This window comes from Carex rostrata, chromosome 20 (assembly GCF_964058835.1).
Source record: "Carex rostrata chromosome 20, lpCarRost1.2, whole genome shotgun sequence".
Taxonomy (NCBI): Eukaryota; Viridiplantae; Streptophyta; class Magnoliopsida; order Poales; family Cyperaceae; genus Carex; species Carex rostrata.
The window spans coordinates 6,769,420-6,793,183 of NC_135937.1; the positions used below are offsets into that span (position 1 = coordinate 6,769,420).

The 23,764-nt window shown below is 34.2% G+C and overlaps 2 protein-coding genes across 2 annotated transcripts; both read left to right on the plus strand.

The window, feature by feature from the left end:
* Positions 1 to 8,109: 8,109 nt before the first annotated feature.
* Positions 8,110 to 11,283, plus strand: LOC144572576 (plant/protein). Its single transcript, XM_078322202.1, has 5 exons — positions 8,110 to 8,424; positions 8,658 to 8,804; positions 9,859 to 10,008; positions 10,397 to 10,556; positions 10,903 to 11,283. Exons 1-5 carry the CDS (start codon positions 8,209 to 8,211, stop codon positions 11,079 to 11,081), a joined length of 852 nt encoding a protein of 283 aa, XP_078178328.1. The 5' UTR covers positions 8,110 to 8,208; the 3' UTR covers positions 11,082 to 11,283.
* Positions 11,284 to 13,187: 1,904 nt separating this feature from the next.
* ARC6 (Chaperone DnaJ-domain superfamily protein) lies at positions 13,188 to 19,948 on the plus strand. Its single transcript, XM_078322029.1, has 7 exons — positions 13,188 to 13,536; positions 14,304 to 14,534; positions 14,878 to 15,102; positions 16,356 to 16,616; positions 17,370 to 18,246; positions 18,886 to 19,025; positions 19,465 to 19,948. Exons 1-7 carry the CDS (start codon positions 13,237 to 13,239, stop codon positions 19,765 to 19,767), a joined length of 2,337 nt encoding a protein of 778 aa, XP_078178155.1. The 5' UTR covers positions 13,188 to 13,236; the 3' UTR covers positions 19,768 to 19,948.
* The last annotated feature ends 3,816 nt before the right edge of the window (positions 19,949 to 23,764 follow it).

A 23,764-nucleotide genomic window follows, 5' to 3' on the forward strand; every position in this document is an offset into this window, starting at 1 on the left:
TTGTTTAGAAGATATAAGATATAAGACATTTATTAAAAGATCAAGAGGGCACGATATGCTACAAGGTTTTTTTAAGACTGCTTCAAAAGTTTGTCGCACAGAGGAAGGGGAATGCACTCGTATTATTCCGTCTACACTCTGAATCGGGGGGGGGGGGGGGGGGGGGGGTTACGAATTTCACAGCTTTGTACGTTGATTTTCTCCTACCACAGTGCTGTCTCCCTTCCTCTCCTCTCCGATCTCTTCGTTTTTGAAACAGGTAAACGAGACAGGCAGCTCCAGTCTGAAAGCATCTCCCTCTCTCTTCCCTTTAATGAGGGACAGTATATATTGTTGTGTTACACAGATATTTTACATTTTTAGTTGATAAAATACCAACTATGTATATATATTAACTAAGAGTGAGTCTATGGTACTATGCATATCACGGGTTGTTATCGTGCTACGGCTTTATATTCGAGTTTTCAAATCCTAACGGTCGATCCGAACCGTTCATCTTGTTCTCCATATTAATGTGTGTTTGGAGACCAAATTTTACATTTTTTGAAATTTTTTTACTATTTTTTTAGATATTTAGAAAATCACTTGATCTGAAAATTCTGGACCATCAAAAAACAGTGATTTTCAATAAATCTAAAAAAATAGTAAAAAATTAAAAAAAATGAAAATTTTGGTCTCCAAACACATATTAATGTGGAGAACAAGATAAACGGTTCGGATCGACCGTTAGAATTTGAAAACTCAAATATAGAGCCGTAGCACGGTGCCAAATCGTAATATGCATAGTACCATAGACTCACTCTATTAACTAATAATGTAGTATTTAATGCATGTGCATGCTAACGTAAAGCAACTAAAGTTCAGTTGAAATTGTTATATAATTAGTTCAAAAAAACAGCACGACACAAGTTTACAAAAATAAAAAGTGACAAATTTGTGTCAACTGGCAACATACCATTTTATATATATATACTAGTATCGTATCCGTGCGTTGTAACGAAAACAGATTATTTCATTATAAAATATTATAAAATGAAGAAGATCAAGCATTTCATTATTTGCGTGACCTTTTTGAAAATCAACCGTTCAAATATGTGATGCACAAATCTCAAAGCAATAATAATACTGATACGATACGATACGGATACGATGATACGACAATTTTCAAAAACGAAGGATACGATACAGTTATTAATATATATATATATTTATTTATTTATTATTTTATATATGATATTTATATAATTATAATTTAAATCAAATTTATAGAGAAAAATATTTAAATACTATATTTATCTACAAGATAACACATGTGAACTCTAGTGTAGTGGTAAGAATTTTGGCACCAATAGAACCCAATTGGGTTCGAATCCCGCCTTCAGCAGAAAAAAAGGATGCTTGGTCCGCAGGCATCGTGCGTTGTTCAGAGGTGCGGTCCACGGGTGCGATACGCGGTCTACGGGCGCTGAGATCATATGCGGCGTGACCAGTGCAAAGCAGGAAACGTGTTTTCCTTTTTGTTTGGAATTTTACAATAACCTACATTTTTTATATATTGCAAAGCAGTCCAAACTAATTATCATAATTTTCATATAATTTATCCAAAGTAAGTATCAACTTCTTTTATTTTTATTTTTTTTTTATTTCTATCCGTTTCATTACGAAACAATATAGTTCATACAAAATAGTTCGTAGCACCGAATTAATATTCAAGTATCAACGTAAACTAACATATTAGTATTATTATGATTTTCCAAATTAGAAAGTTTCAGAGTTGAAATACTATGTTATCATTATGATTTTCCAAATTAGAAAGTTTCAGAGTTGAAATACATGGTCTAACCATATCCTATATTTTTTATTTTTTATTTATGTTCAAAAGTTCAAATAAATTGAGAAATTGAGGAAAACTGTACCGGTACAGGCGGTACAGAGTAGAACAAGTGTTCCTCAAGAAAATGACGTGATGGTTTTAGAACAAGTGTTCTTCAAGAAAACTCCTATATTAGTGTTTCCACTCAATTTTGCATTAGTAAATTAGAGTGAAATTTAGTGAATTTAGTTAATTCAAGAATTACGAGCATAAAACTTCTTTCAAAAAATATTAAGTGGAGTTAAATTGATATTTATAATTAAATATTTTTTTTAAACTTTGTATAGAGACTGAGAGAGACAGACTGAACAAATTAATTCTGATCAATAGAAATAATGAATAAATCAATAGAAATAAAAGTATCTCTAAAAAAAATGTAAAAGAACATCAGAGACAAAAAAAGATTTTATTTCATTGGCTAATTAAATTACATGAAACATTTTTTTTTAGTCTTACAATGCCCGTAGGCTCAAAAACCAAATAATTTCTTCCTATTACATCAGACTACTGCAATACCAACAATATTATATAAAAAAAAAGTATTTCTATAAAAAAATACTAAAAACATATCACTTTTTACTATTTTTTTTCTTTGACAAACCACGTCTTATCTAATTTTTTTTAAGAGATATTCTTTTATCTCATTATATTTCACAATATTTGTTTTAAAACAAATGAAATAGCTATGATTATTGCAACAACCATATTAATATTTGTTATCCAGTTAATATTTTTGGAAAATAATAAGCTATTTATTAAAAAGAAAAAATATTGTAATTAACCAGCATATAAATGAATTATAATAGACCAAAGGGGCAACAGTCTTGATCTGACAGCTCTATCTCTAAAATCGTAATTGAGCCGAGAATTGGCTACTTGAACGAATTCCAAAATAATCAAGATTTGCCAGTAAAATTTGGCGGAAAACAAATATTTTTTACTATTTTACTTTTTGTAGCTTCATTTTCTTTTGATATATGTTGGAAAAATGTTAATTTCAAAATTAAAACTTTTAGTTTTCTCCAATATCTGACATTCACAAGTTTTGTTAATTTTTGTTTTTGCACTTAATAATAGAATTGAATATTGTTTGTCTAATTAAAATGTTGTTTTTATATACACATGAAGAGGTTCAAATTGTATGCTAGTTCATTCAAACCTCATGCCTCACACATTTTTCATCTTTATAATTGACAATTTAATTTCTTAATTACCAAATGTCAACCGTATATGTTAATTATCTGCTATGAGATGTTGTTCTGAATTCTAGTTATGACTGGAAATATCTCTCACAGTATACATCATTGTGTTACATACATATTTTACATTTTTAGTTGAGAAAATACCAACTATATATATTAACTAATAATGTAGTATTTAATGCATGTGCATGTTAACGCGAGGGATTTTTTTTTAAATAGAACCAAATTTAATATTTTTAACGAAACAAGCATCATTGATGTAGATTCTACAAAAAAACGATTGCAGATCGGTGGAGCCACAAAGATGTTTGCTTAATCGATCTGTTGGATCAGTAGAGCCATTTTATGACTCATATATGTAAGTTGATTACAGAAATTAATAGTAAATAGTTCCATTAATTATGCGAATCAGTGGAGTAAACATGTTTGTGCCTCCACCGATTCTGCGATCGATGGAATTAAAAACGAAATCTATAGTGCTTGTTCTGTTAAAATATTTAAAATTGATTCTATTTAAAAAAAATAACGTAAAGCAAATTGAACTCAATTGAAATGTTATATAATTAGTTTAGAAAAACAGCACCAGACAAGTTTAAAAAAAACAAAAATATCAAAAACTAAAAAGTGACAAATTTGAGGCAACTGTCAACATACCATTTTATATAGAGAGGTTCAAATGCCTTTATTTTTTGTGTCTTTACTATGTCTTCATTTTTAAAATATTAATAACTCAAAATTTAAATCATAAATTTCAAAATAAAACCGTTAAATGTGATCTATGTTATTTTATCTATATGCTTAAAAAAAATTATCACATTTCGATTTTCTTCTTATGTGAATCAATTAGTTGAAAAATCAACGTCTAAAAATTATCCACATTAGTACATTTTTACAAGGTCTTGATGACAACTAAAACAAAGTTGAAATGTCATAATTTTTTACAAGTGCATAGATAAAATGATGTAAATCATATCCAACGGTTTTATTTTAACTTTTACGTTTTTAATTTTGAGTTATTAAAGTTTTAAAAATGGAGGCATGATGGAGGCACTAAAAATGGAGGCATTGGAACCCTCCTCTTTTAAATATACTGGTCAAGTGCATGTGAATTGCAACGAGGATCAAAATATTATTTTAATTTTTTTTTAAATGTGATTAATTTAAAAATTGATTGCATAATCATATAGTAGTTAATAATGAAAGCAAACAAGAACTTTAGTATTTCATCCTAAAAATATCCAAGATGATTACATATTTTTAAAATTGCATCACATCCAAGATTTATTCTCTTCTTCTTGTAAGCAATTCTTGCGCGCTTTCAATCAATGATATAAAGAGCCACATATATAATTTCAAGATTCAGAAAGGCCACATGTATAATTTTAAGAGAACAACACACAAAACATATTTCCAAAACCAAATAATATACATTTAGCTCTGCACATTCTTGACACAGCGTCTCTTGTTAGACTTCCTCTTACGTGGAGAGTTTATCAAAAAGATTTCATCATCTATTGGCGTGCTAGGATATTATTCAAACTTTCTTTTTATCTTTTCTTACTCACCCAGAGTCAGATGAATCCGGTTCACTTTCAAATATGAGTCCATTCCATATTCCTACAACACAATGCAAATATGTACATGATGAAAGTAAATGTAATATTGAAGTAACTATTTGATAAAGTCAGTAAAATACAACACAAAATTAAAACTCGGTAAGACTTTAAATGATTTCTCAATATATAGTACCTTAACGCTGCTTGCAAGACCGTCTATGCCTGTCATAATGCCATAGGGCCATCGCTTTATATCTTTAATCCTGCACCACGTCTTAAGCGTGGTTTGGCTCACTCGGAGCTCTTATACAGCTTCATTTTGTGGTTTTCTAATCATTAGACAGACCAACTCAATAGATAAATCTCCAACTTTCCTCAAGTTATAAACCTTTACGAGCAGTTTGACCATTTTAGTAAACAATTTGATAAATTGCTAGTGCCTCATTTTCAATTTGATCTTCGGATCTTGTTCTTTCTTCAAACTCCCTAGTTCCATAGAGATTTACACATGACTAAAGAAAGTTATTAAACTTTTTAAAGTGGCGTGGCCATCGGGGACAACTCCTGCTGTGGATCGCCAGACTCTGTACCTAAAATTCATGAAACAACTTGTGGGCAAGCGACGACTCGCTCAGTATGTAACCCAAAATTATCCTCTCAGGGATCCTCTACGGTCAAAGTAATTTTATTTATAAATTTCATTCAGTTATGAATATAATTAAAATATGCACATGTGTGAACCTATCTCAATATCTAATAGAAAGAAAAATACTTTTAATTAATGCCATGATGCGACTAATCTATTATGCCAACATGCGGAATAAACCCAAAGTAAAAAATACAATATCGGATAGTAATCAAATCGGGGTCCAGTACCAAAGCACTGTGTGCACAAATATAATAATAATAATATAGATTCGATAAATCACCCTGTACCGTGCCAATAGGATCAAAAGATCCGAAATAATATAATCCAAGGACTGTTTTCAGAGGCACAATGATACACGTTGCCTAATGACATCGAGCATTGCCCACAATATACTAACACACTAGCCGATGATTATATCAAAATCTGGTGTGTCAAAATATTTGATTGCAACACTCAATTATTTTAATATTTTTTCACAAAACAAATGAGGGAAAGAGAGAAAATAGATACAGAGGGAAATAGGAAAATAATAATAATAAAAGATATATTTTGTAAGAGTTAATGATATCGATTTATATTAAATTCGTCGCAGTTCAGATTGAATTTCAAAAATTCACTACAAAACAGCCGGATTTATCTATTATTTGAATTTTATTTCGATTTATGGAGACTGGACTTGCCGACATTTAAAAAATACCCATTTGGTAAAATATTTTAATAAAAACAAGGGTAATCAGAGTTGAGCTGAAATTTTAAAAATACTCAAACCGTGAAAAATATCCACGGTTTGAGTATTTTTAAAATTTCGACTCAACTCTAATTATTTTTATTAAATATTTTACAAACTGGATATTTTTAAAAATATTGACTGGACTTGTTTCTTTTAAGAAAAGTAATGGAAAAGGGAAGGAAATCGTTTGTTAGGAGAATCCGGAAGAAAAACTTAAAACTTATTTGTTATCACTAGTTAATATATGCATGCATAATTTTACATGTACTTATGTTGATTAATTTAGTCATGTAAACCAACAATATCAAAATATGTTATTAAATGATTGGTTTTATTTTGACATAAAAGTTTTAAAATTTATACTTTTAGAAATTTAAAAAAGTAAAAATATGATTGAGACACAAAAAATAAAAATATTTGAAATTTCCTCATAATTTATATACTTAACAAAAGTTAGCGATAGAAGTATTAGTTTGATGTTATTGTTCAGAAGATATAAGATATAAGATATAAGACATTTATTAAAAGATTAAGAGGGCACGATATGCTACAAGGTTTTTTAAGACTGTGCTCTAAAAGTTTGTCGCACAGAGGAAGGGGAGCGCGCTCGTATTACTCGGTCTACACTTTGAATCGGGGGGGGGGGGGGGGGGGGGGGTTGGGGGTTACGAATTTCATAGAGCTTTGTATGTTGATTTCCCCCTACCACAGTGTTGTCTCCCTTCCTCTCCTCTCCGATCTCTTCGTTTTTGAAACAAGTAAACGAGACAGGCAGCACCAGCCTGAGAGCATCTCCCCCTCCCTTTCCTTTAATGAGGGATTTCTACCCCGATTAGAGCACAAAAAAAATGTCAAATATTCGTTTGAAAAAGAAAATTATATCTCACCCCTTTTCTCACTCATTTCGAACCAAAAATATTCAAACTATAAATATATTCGTACATCTAATCATACATAAAAAAAATAAAAATAAAATAAAAAAAAACATTACGTGATTGATGATGCAAATATTTTCTCGAGCGTTCTACAGGCGCCAGGTGGAGATCGATTTTGGCTTCATTTGAGGAATTGTCCTTGTTAGTGATGTTGGCTTCATTACAGAGATTTTTGCTACATCCTTCCCGATATTTCCAGGCCATTACTTTTTCAATCGATCGAGAGAAAAGGGCATGTGCACCTTGTTTAAAAACCCTTTTTATTTTTAAAAACCAAAAAACAATTTCTGAATTAGTTTTTTTCTATTTTATATAGATGGAACTGAACTAATGATTTAATCTAATTAAGCTATTTACTAGGACTGAATTGATGGTTCAACATCAGTAGTTTCTAAAAGTTGATAGATCACAGAAACACGAAAAGTATTGAGACCAAATTATCGATTTAATCTTAGTAAAAGCTACAAAGTTAATAAATTTGAGACGGAATTAATAATTTAATTCCACATTTTTCATACTAATATATTGTCAACGGATACCCATTTTTATACACATGATTTTTATAAAGTGCAAATCACATTCAAATACCCGAATTTTAAAATAAAATTATTTCTTTTATTAATTACTCCGTAGCCAGTAAATTCAATTTTTTTTCTCATTTTTTATTTTATTTTGGAACCTATCACATTTTAGAGGAAGAGTATCCTGTATCCTCTCCAATACGTGTAAAGATTCTCTTCATTTTTGTGGCTGGATTATTTTGCTTTAAGATTCGTGCACAGTTAAAAGAACGGTCCAGATCAACTAGTTCTAATATGGCCTTATTGAGCTCGTATCCTCTGCATTAACTCAACAAGGAATCTTTTGAGTTAATGTATCTGGATTGTCCGATAAGCTTTAAAATTCGTGCAGATTAGATCCGCACTAATATTAAAATCCCCCAACGTGATAAGCGACGTCCGGATGGGCTCCGTTTATAATCAGACGAACGATATGTATTAACTCAAAAGATTCTCGTTTGAGTTAATGCAGGCGATGCGGGCTCGACCTTATTGGGACCAGAATGGCTAAAACGGAATCCGCGCATCAGTCATGGGGGCCACTTAGCAGTGATCCATGTTGTACCAATTAAATGCTTCACCCAGTGTTTGCGATTCATTCTCTTATCTCCTTCCCTGTCCCCTCGTGTCCTTCCCTGCTCCTCCTCTCCCCCGCCACACGCCACGCGCCACGCGCCACACACAAAGAGAAAGAGAAAGAGCAATGGCGATTACATCAGCCATGCTAGGCGCCATTGGTCTGATCCCAAGCCCTAACAGTAAACCCAACTGTAGTTCCAACTCGACCTCTCTATCACATGTCAAAGCACAAAAATGTACTCAAATGGCCCCCAAATCGGTTGACAACAGGCTACACCCCGTTGTTCCTCTCTCTGTCTCAGTTGCTATTCCTTCTATTGCATTTTTCCTCTCTCCTGAAGTAAGTGTGTATCTATTCAATAAGGGTTTGTACTTGTTATTTTTATCGTTCCATATTTGGAGAGATTTTGGTTGTAGCGCCTTTTACGCATATGAAACCCTGAAATTATGCATATTTTGATTCGTTCTTCAAATATTTCAAGAAGTTGTTTCAGATAATTTTATTTAGTTAAATGGAGTTTCACTGCAGGATTTAGTTTTGATAATTTTATGTGCGTTGTATTATAATTGAAGGCAGCATTAGCAGCGGGTGGAGAGTTCGGTATACTGGAAGGGAGAACACTGGCTCTTATACATCCAATAGTTATGGGTAGCCTTTTTGCGTACACGCTCTGGGCTGGTTATCTAGGCTGGCAGTGGCGCCGTGTCAGAACAATACAGGTTCGTAGAGCTTTTGGTTTCTACCCCTTACCTTTCCCCCACTGGGATGTATAAATATGTCATGGCACGGCATGACATGTGTGCCGACCACGTGCCGTGAACATTCGCGTGACGTGACCATCCTTTGGAAAATTGGCACGGCATGGCACGCGAGTCACTTGTGATTGGTACAAACAGACAAGTTTGTACTGATCAGTGGAGGCCGTGTTTAGTATAATAAAGCATAAGGTACTGAAAATGTCTACTATGATTGGGATTTTGTATGAACCGAAGTATGTTCATACTTTCTTGTGACAATTTGAAACTGACAGAATATAGTAATCCCAATCAAAATTCAAGGACACATGCAACAGATGCATTTATCTATTTTTGAAATTCAATTGGTCTGTTTGTATTAAAACTTTGCAGAAAGGTCCTTGGTCTGAATGCATCCTTGAATTTCAAGTGGGATCAATATATATATATATATATAGAGAGAGAGAGAGAGTAAGGCTACTATACATTGCAATGCATAAGCATTTTTGTTCATTAGACTATAAATCACCGGATTCAAAGTCCAAATGACCGATCCAAACCGTTCATCTTGTTCTCCATATTAATATGTGTTTGGAGACCAAATTTTATATTTTTTTGAATTTTTTTACTGTTTATTAAGCCACTTTGAAAATCGCTGATCCAACGGTGCCTTTTGATTTTACTGTTACCATTGGATCAGCAATTTCCAAAGTGGCTTAATAAATAGTAAAAAATTTTCAAAAAATGTAAAATTTGGTCTCCAAACACATACTAATATGGAGAACAAGATGAACGGTTTGGATCGGTCATTTGGACTTTGAATCCGGTGATTTATAGTCCAATGCACAAAAATACCTATGCATTGCAATGTATGGTAGCCTTACTCTCTCTCTCTCTCTATATATATATTCTGACAGTTGCTGTTAGCATAAGATACTAGTTGTCTTGAGACATATGTTGTATATAAAAAGATGCCTGTACAACTATACAAGTCATATGCAATTCTGAAGTAGTTTTAAAAAACCTTGGAGTGGAACAGGATGAGATAAATGAGCTGAAGAAGCAGGTGAAGGCACCGGCAAAGGAGGCGGCCCCTGTGACAGCAGGTGGCGGCTCCAACACGCCGGCCCCACTGCCGCCGTCGCCTGAACTGTCAGCTGTCGAGGCAAAGATCCAGCAACTAACCGAGGCAAATGCTTAGCTCTCTAATCTCTCTTGGTTTCTTTTATCCCTTTCTTTTCCTGTTTTTGGTGGTCCTTTTCAAGCTTCAAAAAATGGTTTCAATTTCATTCACTTATCTAATTTGTTTAGTAAACATACTATTAAAATTTGAAAGAAAAGATAATTATTTGATTGAATTCTGATTATTATTTCAAGCCTCAATACAGTGTCTATTCATAAGTTTACAAAGCCTAAAGAGTCATTGGGGTGTTTTCAAATAGAGGAGAATTCAAATGCATCCATTTTAAAATTTTAACAACTCAAAATTTAAAACTTAAAATGCCAAAATAAAACCGTTAGATATGATCTACATCATTAACTATTTAATTTAGCTAATACTTTTGTGGATATTTCAGGAGAGGAAAGAACTATTAAAGGGATCGTACCGGGACAGGCATTTCAATGCCGGATCTATATTGCTTGGATTTGGTGTCTTTGAATCAGTCGGTGGGGGTCTCAACACATGGCTCCGTACTGGAAAGCTGTTTCCTGGGCCCCACCTTTTTGCTGGTGCAGGTGCACTGTTCTACGAACCATTAATTTTATCTTGTTTTACTTCTGATCTCCTGCTATAAATAATCAGGTTCTCAACTGTGGATTCAACATCAGCAATGGTTAGGTACCTAATACCGGTATACCAAAATTACAAAATCTAATAGTGTAATTTTGTTTATAATGGGAGCTCAAAAGTATGGATGCGTACAAAAAGTACAAACTTAAGGAGACAATTACAAATTTTTAATTTACAAGTCAACCTTAGCCCTTCATAATTTTTTATCAGGCTGTTCAGTCCCTGAGTTCCAAATTTATTTATCACGAAGTATGGTTTTCTTGATGGTAAATATTTTTCTTATTATTGTAGGAATCACGGTATTATGGGCATTGGCGGCAGCGTTGGTGCCAGCAATGCAAAAGGGGAACGAGACAGCCAGAAACCTACACATAGCATTAAATACTTTAAATGTGGTCTTGTTTATATGGCAGATACCAACAGGGTTTGATATAGTACTAAAGGTCTTTGAATTCACTACATGGCCTTGAAACATTTGTTCTATGTTTGCTTCTGAGGTCAATGTATCTGCAGTTCTGCACTAACAAATAATGTTGTCTTTATCAGTGTAGTTGTCCTTCTACTATATACACAAATGGCGAAATCTATTTTTATATTTGGTTCTTTAAAATTCTTTTTAATATATTTGCAACTCCCGTTCTCTGTCTATTTAATATTACTATGTTTTGTTAACTGTTGCCCATGATTTTGGCTCATGCTGGCTCGCTCTGAATTTTGTGTAATTAATTTTTTTTTTTATTTTGGCTCATGCTGGCTGAAATTTGGGGTAATTACTATTCAAATCTTTTATATTATTCGCTAATTACGTTAGAGAGTTATAAGATTGCAAGCATTATTCTTTGCATGATTCTAAGATAAATAAGTTAAAAAAAATTCGGACCTCTGGATATTAATTTCACCACATTCTCATAATTTTTTTTTTTTGTATATTTGCATGCATATTGATTTTCATAAATTAATCTGTGAGTTTCTATATTCGTAAAATTTCACCATGCACAGATTCATGACAATTGAATGTCTTAAAAATTAAATGCATTGTACATGTTTCGGGAGTTTTTCAAAAGTAGCCGAAACAGAATGTTTTATTCGGCATGGGTGGATCTTACTGCACTTCAAAGAGTGCCACTTTTATAATTAAATTTTTGTTTTTCTTCTTAAAGTTTATATATACTTCAGTTCTTCTATTGAATATTAAATATTTATTTGTAGTCTAGTTTTTAAAGTTATTTATTTTGATTGTAGGAGATTTGAGTTCAAATCCTATTCATTACATTATATAATTTTATTTTTATCTAGCCACTCATATCTAAATTTTCTAATTCTGCTTCTGTAGTCACTCATATCTAATTTTTCTTTTCAGTCACCCCATGAGGTAACTGATTTTTATTTTTTATTTTGATGAGTTTTGTAATTTGATTATTATTATCATTATGATTATATTACTATTTGATTAGGCGAGAGGTTTGAGCCATAACTCTAATTGCTACTAGAGGAGGGTTCAAATGCCTCCATTTTTTGTGCCTCCATCATGCCTCCATTTTTAAAAACTTTAATAACTCAAAATTTAAATCTTAAAATTCAAAATAAAACCGTTGGATATGAACTACATTATTTTATCTATGTACGCGTAAAAAATTATGGCATTTCAACTTTGTTTTGGTTGTCATATTGAGCTTGTAAAAATGTATACTAATATGGATAATTTCTAGACGTTGATTTTTCAACTTATTGATTCATATAAAAGCAAAATCAAAATGTGATAATTTTTTATGGACACATAGAGAAAATAATATAGATCACATCTAACGGTTTTATTTTGACGTTTGAGTTTTAAACTTTGAATTATTTAAGTTTTTTAAAATGGAGGCACAAAAAATGGAGGCATTTGAACCCTCCTCTTGCTACTATTTGATTAGGTTATTTGATTATTATTATCATTATGATTATATTACTATTTTTGTTACTATATTTTTACTTTTGTCGTTTTTGTTATTAGTATAATTTTATAATTTACTATTGTCGTTGTTATTATTATTTAACTTGCATTATCAATATCACAACAATAATTATTACTATAACCAATATTAATTGTAATATAAATTTGAAAAGTTAAAGTTTCTTTTCAAATAACTATTTATTTTTATTTGATAGTCAAATAAATTTAATTATCTTACATTTATGGTCTCAGAATGTAAATTTAAACGCTCATCGGTAATACGATTTGTTACATTTCGAAGGTTCATATTGAAAAAGATACTCTCCGAAATTGGTCGCTCACAAGTCACAAGTCACATCGCCGAATTCAGATCGAGTACAATACCTGACCGTGTAGAATGAGATGTCAGTCGTTCGTTTAACTTTTGCACGAATCTTAAGTCAAACATCTCTAATCAAAATAGGCTCCGAAATAATTCAGATCCAGTGCAATACCTGACAGAGTAAAGTGAAATTTGAGTCGTCTGTTTTAATCTGGCACGAATCTGAATTGATTTTGGGCTGTGAGTATTCATTCTATTCGGTCCGGTACCTGACATGAAACTCACTCTCTTAGTCACTTTTTCGAGTCTGATGAAACTTGGAAGTGTGGCAAGTGGAAACTAAAACCCCCTCTGTCTCCTCCAACCCATGGAAGCAATGCAGCCGCTTTGTCTCTTGCCAAAACCCTCCTCCTTTCCTCCTCTCCTTCTCTCCAATTCCAGTTCCAATTCCAAGCGCTCTTCTATTCCCAGACCCTCTGTTTGCTTCTCCACCAAATGGGCTGATCGATTACTTGGAGATTTCAATTTATCTACCTCCTCCTCCTCCGTGGAGTCACCGCCGAATCATGATAATGGCAGTGGCGGTGTTGCTTCTACCGCTGCTCTTCTTTCTCTCATTCCAGATTCCTCTGACCGTACCGTTACACTTCCCATTGATTTCTACAAGGTTCGTCTTCTCTCTAATGCATACCCCTTTATTGTAAATCATAATCTGGTTTATAGACTTTTCTTCAAAATCAGCCTAGTGTTTGAATCGTTGTGCATTTTTGTTAATCAAATAATATCTAGTTGATTAATTTGTTGAATAGATCATGCATTAAAACAATTATCTAGCCTGTATCAAGCATTAACCTAGATCAGTGGTTGGTATAGTTTCAATCCTTACATTAGTATCACATTCCAATTTGCATGTATCAAACGAGAAAGCGTCACGAGGTTTTGATCAAGCAACATCAGACTACTAGTATTCTCTTGATCATATAGTAACGTAGTTGGCCCCAACATTTGTATTTGAATCAAATTCATGCATCCATTTTTCTCCGTTTTTTTATTCCCTATCCTGGCATTTCCTATCCAATAATGAACAAAATACCTATCAAGTATGATAGAATTTTGTATGGTTTGGCAGAATGCTGGTTAAAACATACTGCAGGGACTACATTAAAAAATACATGTATATCATGATTTGGTGAAACCACGGCATACTGAATCACATCCTAAAAAGAATGCCAGTTCTGAAATGCATTTTGACAGTCATCCATCCAAAACCAAATATATTGAATACTAGCATAAAATAAATAAATGGTTACAGATTGATCACTATAAAAAAAATAACAAGTAGCAAGTGGAAAATTTCCCATTTGCTCCGCTCCCCATCTCCAATAGCATTCTTTCTATTTTCTTTTTATGTAAAACATCAAATTGTTTTGTTAGGTGCTTGGTGCAGAGGCTCATTTCTTAGCCGATGGAATCAAACGGGCATATGATGCACGGGTTTCAAAACGGACGCAATATGGGTTCAGCCCTGATGCTCTTGTTGGTCGGCGTCAGATCCTCAATGTGGCTTTAGATTCCCTTTCCAACCCACAAACCCGGATTGAGTATACACGTGGGATTTTAGAAGATAGAGATGCAACTATTGTAGTAGACGTGACATGGGATAAGGTAAACAATTAAGCAATGTTAAGGGCACCTGTACCTATTCCTTTCCCTTCTAAAATTAAAACCTTTACAAAAGTATTATTCTCTTTAATTTTATCTTTTAGGTGCAATTTGACTTAAAATTTTGGAGAATTAAGTTATTGAATATACTATTGTAATAGTGCGTTACATCCCTTTATAACTTTATTAGCACTGTACTATTTTGTCATTGACTTATAAAATGTCCCTAATTATAGCAAAGGAAAACTAGAGGGGGTGTTTGTATATTTTAGGAGAAATTTGGAGAGGGTATATGTAGTACAACTTTTACTAGGCTATACATGATACATATTCTCTCTCTCTTTAGGTACCAGGAGCTCTATGCTTACTGCAAGAGGCAGGGGAGAGTGAGGTTGTACTGGAAACTGGGGCCCATCTTCTAACTGAGAAGCTCCCAAAGGGCTTCAAGCAAGACATAGTCTTGGCTATGGCACTTGCTTATGTTGATATCTCCAGGGATGCCATGGCACGGGTCCCACCTGATCTGGTCAGGTGTTGTGAGGTGCTTGAGCGGGCCCTCAATCTCCTTCAGGTAATGTGACTGATGACCTGACTGGCACATTGTGTAATACCTTTTAGCATGAAAGTACTGGCATGACTCAATGAGCAGTTGAGCACCTTGCTCGTGTAGAGAGGTGATTTCAGGGGTCATTTGGCCAAGACATGATTTCAAAGTTTATTATTCCTATATAAAAATCCTAATTATGAATCAATAAAATAGGTTTCATACTGGACCTAAAGTGAAATCATACAATAGTAGTTAGTGGTACGTACCAATTGGAACTTGTCAGCACCAGTTGGTAAAGTCGAAAAATGGTCACAAACCCACTCAAATTGCAAAATATTTTTAACGAGTTCCAAACAAATACATACAGAGATGCTATCCTTCTCTATGTGGCAAAAGAAAGAATATATGTATATATATATATATATATATATTAATCTTTTATTTCTAGCAAGGACAGCTGCAAAGGATTTTTTTTTTTAAATAGAATTCGTATCAAATAATTAAACAGAACCAGCCCAGTGAAACGAAATTTTCGTAAAATAGCCTCCACCGATCCCTAGGATCGGTGTAGCCAAAAATTTCCATCCCACACCGGTCCTAGGGACCGGTGGAGCATTTTGTAACCCTGTTTTGCACCCGTAAACACCCGGTAGAGGCAACGCCACAGAAGATCCTACACTGATGCATGGAAACGGTGCAGAAATGAGCTCCACCGGTCCCTAGGACCGGTGTAGAGTTTAAATCCAACACTAATGTACAGGTGGCGGTGCAGAAGTTAGCTCCACCGGTCCCTAGGACCGGTGTAGGGAGTTTGATTTTGCAGAAATGAGCTACACGGGTCCTAGGGACCGGTGTAGAGATATTGTTTTTGTGGCCGATCGTGTAAGGGCAGTGGCATGCGTGTAAGGGCAGTGGCATGCTCCACCGGTCCTAGGGACCGGTGTGGAACTTGTTTTTTTTGCTCCACCGATCCTAGGGATCGGTGGAGGCTACTTTTCTAACTTTAGCCCACGCAAGGCTTGTTTTAACGAAAGAATTATCACCAATTCTATTTAAAAAAAAAAACCGCTGCAAAGCTTTGCAAAAACCATGCAAGTCAAAAACCAAAAAAAAAATTGTACATCATTTTGGATAACAAAATTGGCACAGTATTAAAAATCAAATGTACTGTACAGACAGTGATATTATATCTTTTAAAGGTATATATGGGCAGTTAGGGAATGCCTTTCATTAAGGTCAAATTTGTTTCTCTTTTATTAATTATTTGTTGTGCACAGGAGGAAGGTGCCACTAACCTTGCACCAGATCTTGTGGAACAAATAGACGACACCTTAGAGGAGATCACACCTCCATGTGTGCTTGAGCTACTCTCTCTTCCACTGGACCAGGCATACCGTACCAAGAGGGAGGAGGGGTTGCGTGGGGTTCGTAACATTCTCTGGAGTGTTGGCCGGGGAGGTATGTTGGCCATTGGGGGTGGTTTCTCCCGTGAAGGCTTCATGAACGAGGCCTTCATCCGTATGACCAGTATAGAACAGGTTTGTGCAAATTTACTTATTCATATTATTATGCACCTGTGCTATCAATAGCTTCCTTCTATATTTTAACTTATTGTTATCACTGGAAAAACTTGTCCTTGTAATTTTTGTCTTCATTTTAATATCCAATTTAGTCACACACCAAGGTTGGGAGGCTACACTATTTAGGGAACATTTTCTATAATTTATGTTGTTTCATATCTCTAATATTATGCGTACCTTTCTGAAATAAGACGCATCTCAGGTACTCACATGAAAAATGAAGAATGTCCCTTGTCCGGAAACCCCTCTTCCAAAAGGACCCAAACTATGTCTCCTCTCTTTCTCCCACTCACTCACACGTGCACATGCATACACTTATGTAGAAAGAAAATTTGGGAGATAGTTTGGGCATCTTTGCAAAAACAACATGCTACAGGAGGGACCTGAAGGAGAATTATCTTTTTATGCTCTCTAGAAGTGCAGATGATAAATAAATTATCTTGAGGGGTGTATAAATTAAGAATATTATCTTGGATGGTTTGAAAAAAAAAAAAAGAGGTTCCTATCATGATCAATAAATTAACGAATCTATTAGGCCACAAAAGCACCTTCTTGTGCATATTTGTATTGCCATATATGTACTATGGTGCTACTGTACTGTCTATATAGTGAATTACAAGGTGCCAAATTTTAATCAATAATATTACACACAAGTATTCTACTAAAGTCCTTTTGTTTTCTTTCTTCTTTTCCCTTCTTTTCACTGTTTAGATAGACCTCTACACTACAGCACCGAGCAACATCCTGCCTGAGCTATTCGAAGTATACAGTGTGGTGCTTGCCTATGTGGCCCAAGGTGTGGCATTCAGAAAACCCCACCTCATCACAAAAGCTGACACACTACTATCGCAGCTTCAAGACCCTAATGTAGGCCCCTCTGATGAAATCAAGTTCTCTCTAGAAAGGGGCATGTGTGCACTTCTCATGGGAGACTTGGAGAAGTGCCACCAATGGCTTGGCTTAGACACTGACTTGTCGCTTCATAGAGATCAAGAGATCATTAACTTTGTAATGGGCATATCCAGTTCTCACAGTAATGGAGAGGATGGCGTGGTTGATCTGTTGCCAGGTCTTTGCAAGCTGCTGGAGACTTGGCTGGTGGAAGTGGTTTTCCCAAGAAGTAGAGATACGCAGGAAGTTGACTTCAGATTGAGAGATTACTATGATGACCCTGTGGTATTACGGTTTCTTGAGAGCACCGGAGGGGGAAGTGGTTCTCACCTGACAGCTGTTGCATTGGCTGCTGTTGCTGTTGGGGCAACAGCAGTAAAATCAGGAACTTTAACAGCCTTCCAAAAGGTTTTCCCAGGAATTATGAAGCAATTTGACGGTGCCGGTAGAGAAACCAAGAACATTGATGGGGGGCAGGAAATTAATTCAGAAGAAAGCGAGGGGGTGGTTGAAAAATATTTTGATTTGGGAACTTATATGAAGGATACTACGATGATGCTTACATCAGCTGGTGTGGCAGTTTTTGTAGTGGCAGTTTTGGGTCTTCGGTTCTTTTCAGGAAAAAGACGTGTATACCCCTCTGGGGACATTGGGGCTGCTTCTGTAGTGGAGAATAGTTATACAATTTCAAATGATGGTATGAAGCTGCTCCACTTTCTCCCCTAATGCATATTCATAGTAGTTTTTCTTTAGCATAGGGATGTTTTCTCTGATTAGTAGCTGTTCATTTAATGCATATATACTGCACTTTGCCATATGTCACAAATTTCCCTGAACTTTATTTTGCCCACACAAGTCGATCACTGAATTTTTTATACTGTCCAGTCTTGTTAATCTGTGATCTTTTCCATGTGATGCTTGCATAGTGTTGATGTTGATATTTTCTGCTAAAATGGATGATTTTATTTTGATGTGGGGTCAGAAGCATGAGTCTAGATCCTCTGAACTCAAATTTTGAGTTTAGATCCGGACCGTCCATTCAGAATCTGGACTAATCTGGCCCAAGGTGGAATGCATGGGGCCCCTTTAAATTTCATGCCAAAACAGATCTGACAGTCCTGATCTAAACTCAAAATTTGAGTTACTTGAGGTGATATGAATTCTCATAAGCACTCCATTAGCTTTTGGATAGAAAAAGGTAATGGAAGGAGCAACAGAAGTTCCGTGGCCAATTTGTAATCAAGGACACTGTTGAGTGACCTCCTAGGAATTTGCTTTTAGTACATTAGCATATGATATGATTTTTTACATGTGATTTATGCATGTGTTTGCGAAGATGTCACAACAGAAGAAGAGAAGGGCGACAGAGGGATTCTGACGATGGATGCCAATTTAGCTGAGAGCATTGTGCGCAAGTGGCAAAACTACAAATCCCTTGCGATGGGGCCCACTCATCAACTGGACCCACTTAAAGAGGTCCCAGTTCTCTCTCTCTTTCTCATGCTAATTATATCTTATTAGTGGATTTTCTTTGTTCCCAAAGAACTTCAGAATAATACCACCAAACTGATACCATTCCATTGTGAATATATTTACTATTTCGAGCTTTATTATTGCCAAATTATTTCAAAAGAATACTCAAATCAGCACCATCACTGAATATATATATGTTGCCACATGACTTCAAAGAATATCCTTAAACTGGTACCATACCGACTGACATCTTATCACTGAGATTGGTACCAGTAAATAGCCACTGAAATTGTAGTCTTTACGTGTACCCTATTAAACTCTTTTTTTTTTATTTATATAAATAGACCTCTTCAACAAAACAGGACTTCTTTTGTAACTTCTAGATATTACAATGTGTTTTTTTGCAAATTTCTCAATTTTTTTTTTTAAAATATAAAAATAGGTGCTGGATGGCCGTATGCTGAAAATATGGTCAGAGCGTGCCACAGAAATGGCCACACGGGGTTGGCACTGGAAGTACGGCTTGGTAAATGTATCAGTCGACAGCCTGACCGTCTCATTGGACGGTCGTCATGCGACAGTTGAGACTACAATTGAGGAAGCAGCAAGAGTTTTTGACGGGCAAGCTGGGGATGATGGTGAGACCGACAATACATACAGCACTCGGTATATGACGCGGTATGAGATGGCATACACCGACTCTGGGTGGAAGATTGTAGATGGTGCAATTCTTGAGTCCCAATAATGTAATTAAATATGTGAACTTATATTTCCATTTTTGTTATATATAGTTTAGACCTTTTGGTACCCTAGTTCAAAATTGGAATATGCTTTAGCTTGTCTGCAGTGGTGCAGCTTCAAGCCTTTCTCGATCTCGCAGTGAAGGTATTTTCACATCTAACATAATTTGGTATTAAATTCAACAATTATGCATTCCATTGTAGTCTAGATTTTGTGAGTCTAGCTACTGTAACATCAGTATTGGTGTTATTTCAATCGTAATGACATTGACTCCATAATCTATTAAATAGGTTTCAAACAACGAACAGTCAAGTGGTAGAAAAATGATGAAAAATAAATGCATTAATAAATTAAATTGAAAACATTATTTTTTGACCTCTTGACTTAATACGAAATGAATTTGAAAATTTATAAATTTTGTATGTAAATGTATAACTCGTAAGGCAGATAGGTTTGAATTCGTTGTTTGAAGTCTATTTGATTAATTTTGAAGTTAGTGTCATTACGGTTGAAATAACATTGATGTCATCGTAGCTCGACTCAGATATTTGTTGCCTATATTGGGCTCTTAAATTTTGTGAAATTCCGACCATTTTAGGTGGTTTACAATGTGTCTGGTACTATGATCCCTAATTGGTAAAAAGGGTGTGATTATCAGTCTGATTTAGAAAAAGACGGTCTATATCTCCTGAGACCACTGAATGCCAATATGTGTAAAAGATTCCCTTCACTTTACGGTTTGAGATTTGTTCTCAGCCGCTTTGAGATTCGGGCTAGTGCAAAGGCAGTAATATTATTGGGCTTTGGGATTCGTGCAAAGTTAAGCGATACAAATTCCCCCATACCCTTTTGGAAAGAGAATTTCCAGCGGGATCGTGCTGAGCTGGCAAAGAAGAACAAGCTGGCCGGTACACCAAAATGAAAAAGAAAAAAGAAAAATAAAATATTGATAATGCCAAACAAGTCCAAGATGTCACTGAGACCGACAGTCTGGCGCTGCAAATATGTTTTTTTTTTAATCTCAAATTTATTATTTTTTCTAACCCATTATAATAATTTGGAAATTAAATTAATTTTAACAGGTTTAAAATTCGTGATTTGAATATCAAACGGCTATAATATGGAACTAGTAATCGTGCCCGTGCACAGCAACGGGAGCAAATTATGTAGTATAAAACATTAAACTCCTTAATAAGGAGGAGAGATAATTTAAATCAAATTTGTAGAGAAAAATAGTTGAATACTATATTTATCTACAAGATAACACATGTAAACTCTAGTGTAGTTAAATCATATGCGGCGCGACCAATGCATACTTAAGTGTTGAAGCTCATAATTTGAAAAATTCATTTATGTGCGATCTGAAAATTCAATGGCTGAGCATCATTCCGAAAAAAAAAACAGTAAATCAGGACCCTTGCAGGATCTAGATATTAAGCTCCTTAATAAGGAAGAGAGATGTATATATATAAGTGGTATTATTTTTATGAAGCGGCAATAAATTGTAAAATTGGTGAATACCTTGAATATACATTGGGAATAATGTGGGTATTATTTATAAATTTTTTTAAAGTTACGAATAATACGGGTCAGGCAGATGCACTTGGAATTGACCCTCATTTAATTTCAAAATCTGATTATTAGACATGGTTTTATTACATATTTAGAGCAAAATATTATAGATACCGTAACAATGATTCTCATTCAAAACATGAAAAATTTATATAATTAACCTATCATTCACATTTGACCCCATAGCTCAAAAGTCTAAATCTACTCTAAATTAACTGGTTTATTTGTTTTGTACAACTTAGAAAAAAAATACATGCATAAGATAAATATTATTTCTTTCTTTTCTTGAAATCATAATACAAATATTATTTCAAAAACCTTGTTATTAAAATCCCAACTCAAATAACATTAATATTTAGTATTTACATACATTGTGTTGCCACAGTTTCCAATCCAAATCAACACGTAAGTTATTGTTTTATTAAAATGGACATTTGCAAACAACACTTCGTAAACTCTGCAAGCTTCTTCGGTAATATCGCCCGATTTAAGGTTTGCACGTAAGTTATTGTCTGGCTGCTTCGTTCCGCCTCGTCTCCATCTCTTTTCATCTGTTCGGCCAACTTCGTTCCGCTTCATTCGAATATATGACTTTCTTTAAAGGTTTTGTCACTCGTTGCTCGTCGCCTCGTCCGTTTTTATTTTTCGAGTTCGACCGAAGGGGTTGTGTATTCATTTTCATCTGTTATAACTATATATATGAATAAGATAAACGTTTTTATGTTTGTTGCTGATGGCGAAATTGCAAATAGTTGCCTTCCTTCTTCTCTTTTTTTTTTTTTTTTTCTTCTTCCACTTCTCTGAATGGTGACTATCATAGGCCAGTCGATTCAGTTCATGTTCTGATTTAATTCAGTGCCTTCTCGGTTGAATGGTGACTGTTCTGGTCCGATTTGATTCAGTGTCATCTTCTTCCTCCTCTCTGAGTGGTGAATGTCCTGGTCCGGATTGATTCAGTGCTTCTCAGCTGCGCATTCTTCTGGGCAGCATCGATTTTTGAAAGAAGAAGATATTTCGTCCTCAAGGAAGGGCTCGATATAGCCAGGGGCGGAACTAGAAAATGTAAATAGGGGGGGCTAATCTATAAAATGTAATATATGAAAAAAATTAAAAAAAATGTGACTAGTGGGAATTGAACCCTTGACCTCACACATAACAACTAGAACTCAAACCAATAGACTACTAACAAACATTTGTTATTTTATGAGGGGTGCTAGACTATATAAAAGTTCAAAAAACTCAAAAGTTTAACTAAAGTTTAATATACATAATTAAGAATTTTAAAATCATAGGGTGGCTTAGCACCCCCTGATCTATACATAAATCCGCCCCTGGATATAGCGTACTCCACCAGCCATGCAACTCGAAAAATTACTGCTGTGTTTACATTTCTAGAGAAGAAAATCGAAAGACCCACCTACTTACTAATCGGGTGCGAATAGACCAATTTGTATTCTCTAGCTTCACGTATCTGTTATTTTCTAATATAACAAATTAGATGATTTTATAAGGAACTCAATTTATAAGTTTTCATACTTCTTATTTTAATCAAAGAAAACATGTATAATAGCCATCTTTTAAATCATTGGATCGCCTACGTCTTTCAATCAAAAAAAAAGTTATTGTTTTATTACAATAATTAAAAGATAGGTCCTGTGCTGTGTACCGAAACAAAATTTCAATAAAGAAATGGAAAAGCAGGAGGGGGGGGGACAACTTTTTTTTTTAAAGATGATGTTAAAAATAGAATAAAATGACAGTAAAAAGATGCCCGGTCGGGAGAATATTTCTCTATGATTATACATCCTGAGATATCAAAGAACATTACATTAAGAAACATTTATTTTTCCTTCAGGTTTCAAGGACAAATTTGTGTGATAGCAAATGATTGGGAATTGAATTTTGTCTAAAGGGTTTTAAACAAAATCTCATTCAAAACCGAGCTTTACCGTTTGATTTGTTTTAAGATTTGTCGGAAATTGTCTAGAGCATTCCAAAAGTTTGATAGAGTATTGCTGGGAACTAGTCTTGTGTTATGGTTTTGAAAAAAAAAAAATTTAAACATGTTAGGATTCATATTTTATTATTGGTTGAATTTTTTTTGGGTGTGTTTATGTTTATGTTGTGTGTATTAATATTTGAAGATAGTTCAGATGTCTCTATTTTTATGTCTTGACTATATTTTCATATTTTATTTTTTTCATAACAAAATATTAAAATTTATATGTTAAAATAAAACTTTTAAATGTAATTTATTATATTCTGTACATAAAATAATACAATATTTTGCTTTTGCTTTTATATAAATTAATAAGTTAAAAACTAACGTTCAAAGTTATCCATATCACTGTATATTTATAAATTTTTAGTAACAATTAAAATAAAGTTGTCATAATTTGTGGGATATTGCATGGGGGTAAGGAGAAATT

Bases quoted from the DNA above. Each gene is read 5' to 3' on its own strand.
- LOC144572576 (XM_078322202.1), top strand. From the start codon at position 8,209: ATGGCGATTACATCAGCCATGCTAGGCGCCATTGGTCTGATCCCAAGC. The intron at 8,425-8,657 runs GTAAGTGTGTAT...TTATAATTGAAG, and splicing joins CATTTTTCCTCTCTCCTGAA to GCAGCATTAGCAGCGGGTGG. The intron at 10,009-10,396 runs GCAAATGCTTAG...TGGATATTTCAG, and splicing joins AGATCCAGCAACTAACCGAG to GAGAGGAAAGAACTATTAAA.
- ARC6 (XM_078322029.1), top strand. From the start codon at position 13,237: ATGGAAGCAATGCAGCCGCTTTGTCTCTTGCCAAAACCCTCCTCCTTT. The intron at 13,537-14,303 runs GTTCGTCTTCTC...TTGTTTTGTTAG, and splicing joins TTCCCATTGATTTCTACAAG to GTGCTTGGTGCAGAGGCTCA. The intron at 15,103-16,355 runs GTAATGTGACTG...TGTTGTGCACAG, and splicing joins GGGCCCTCAATCTCCTTCAG to GAGGAAGGTGCCACTAACCT.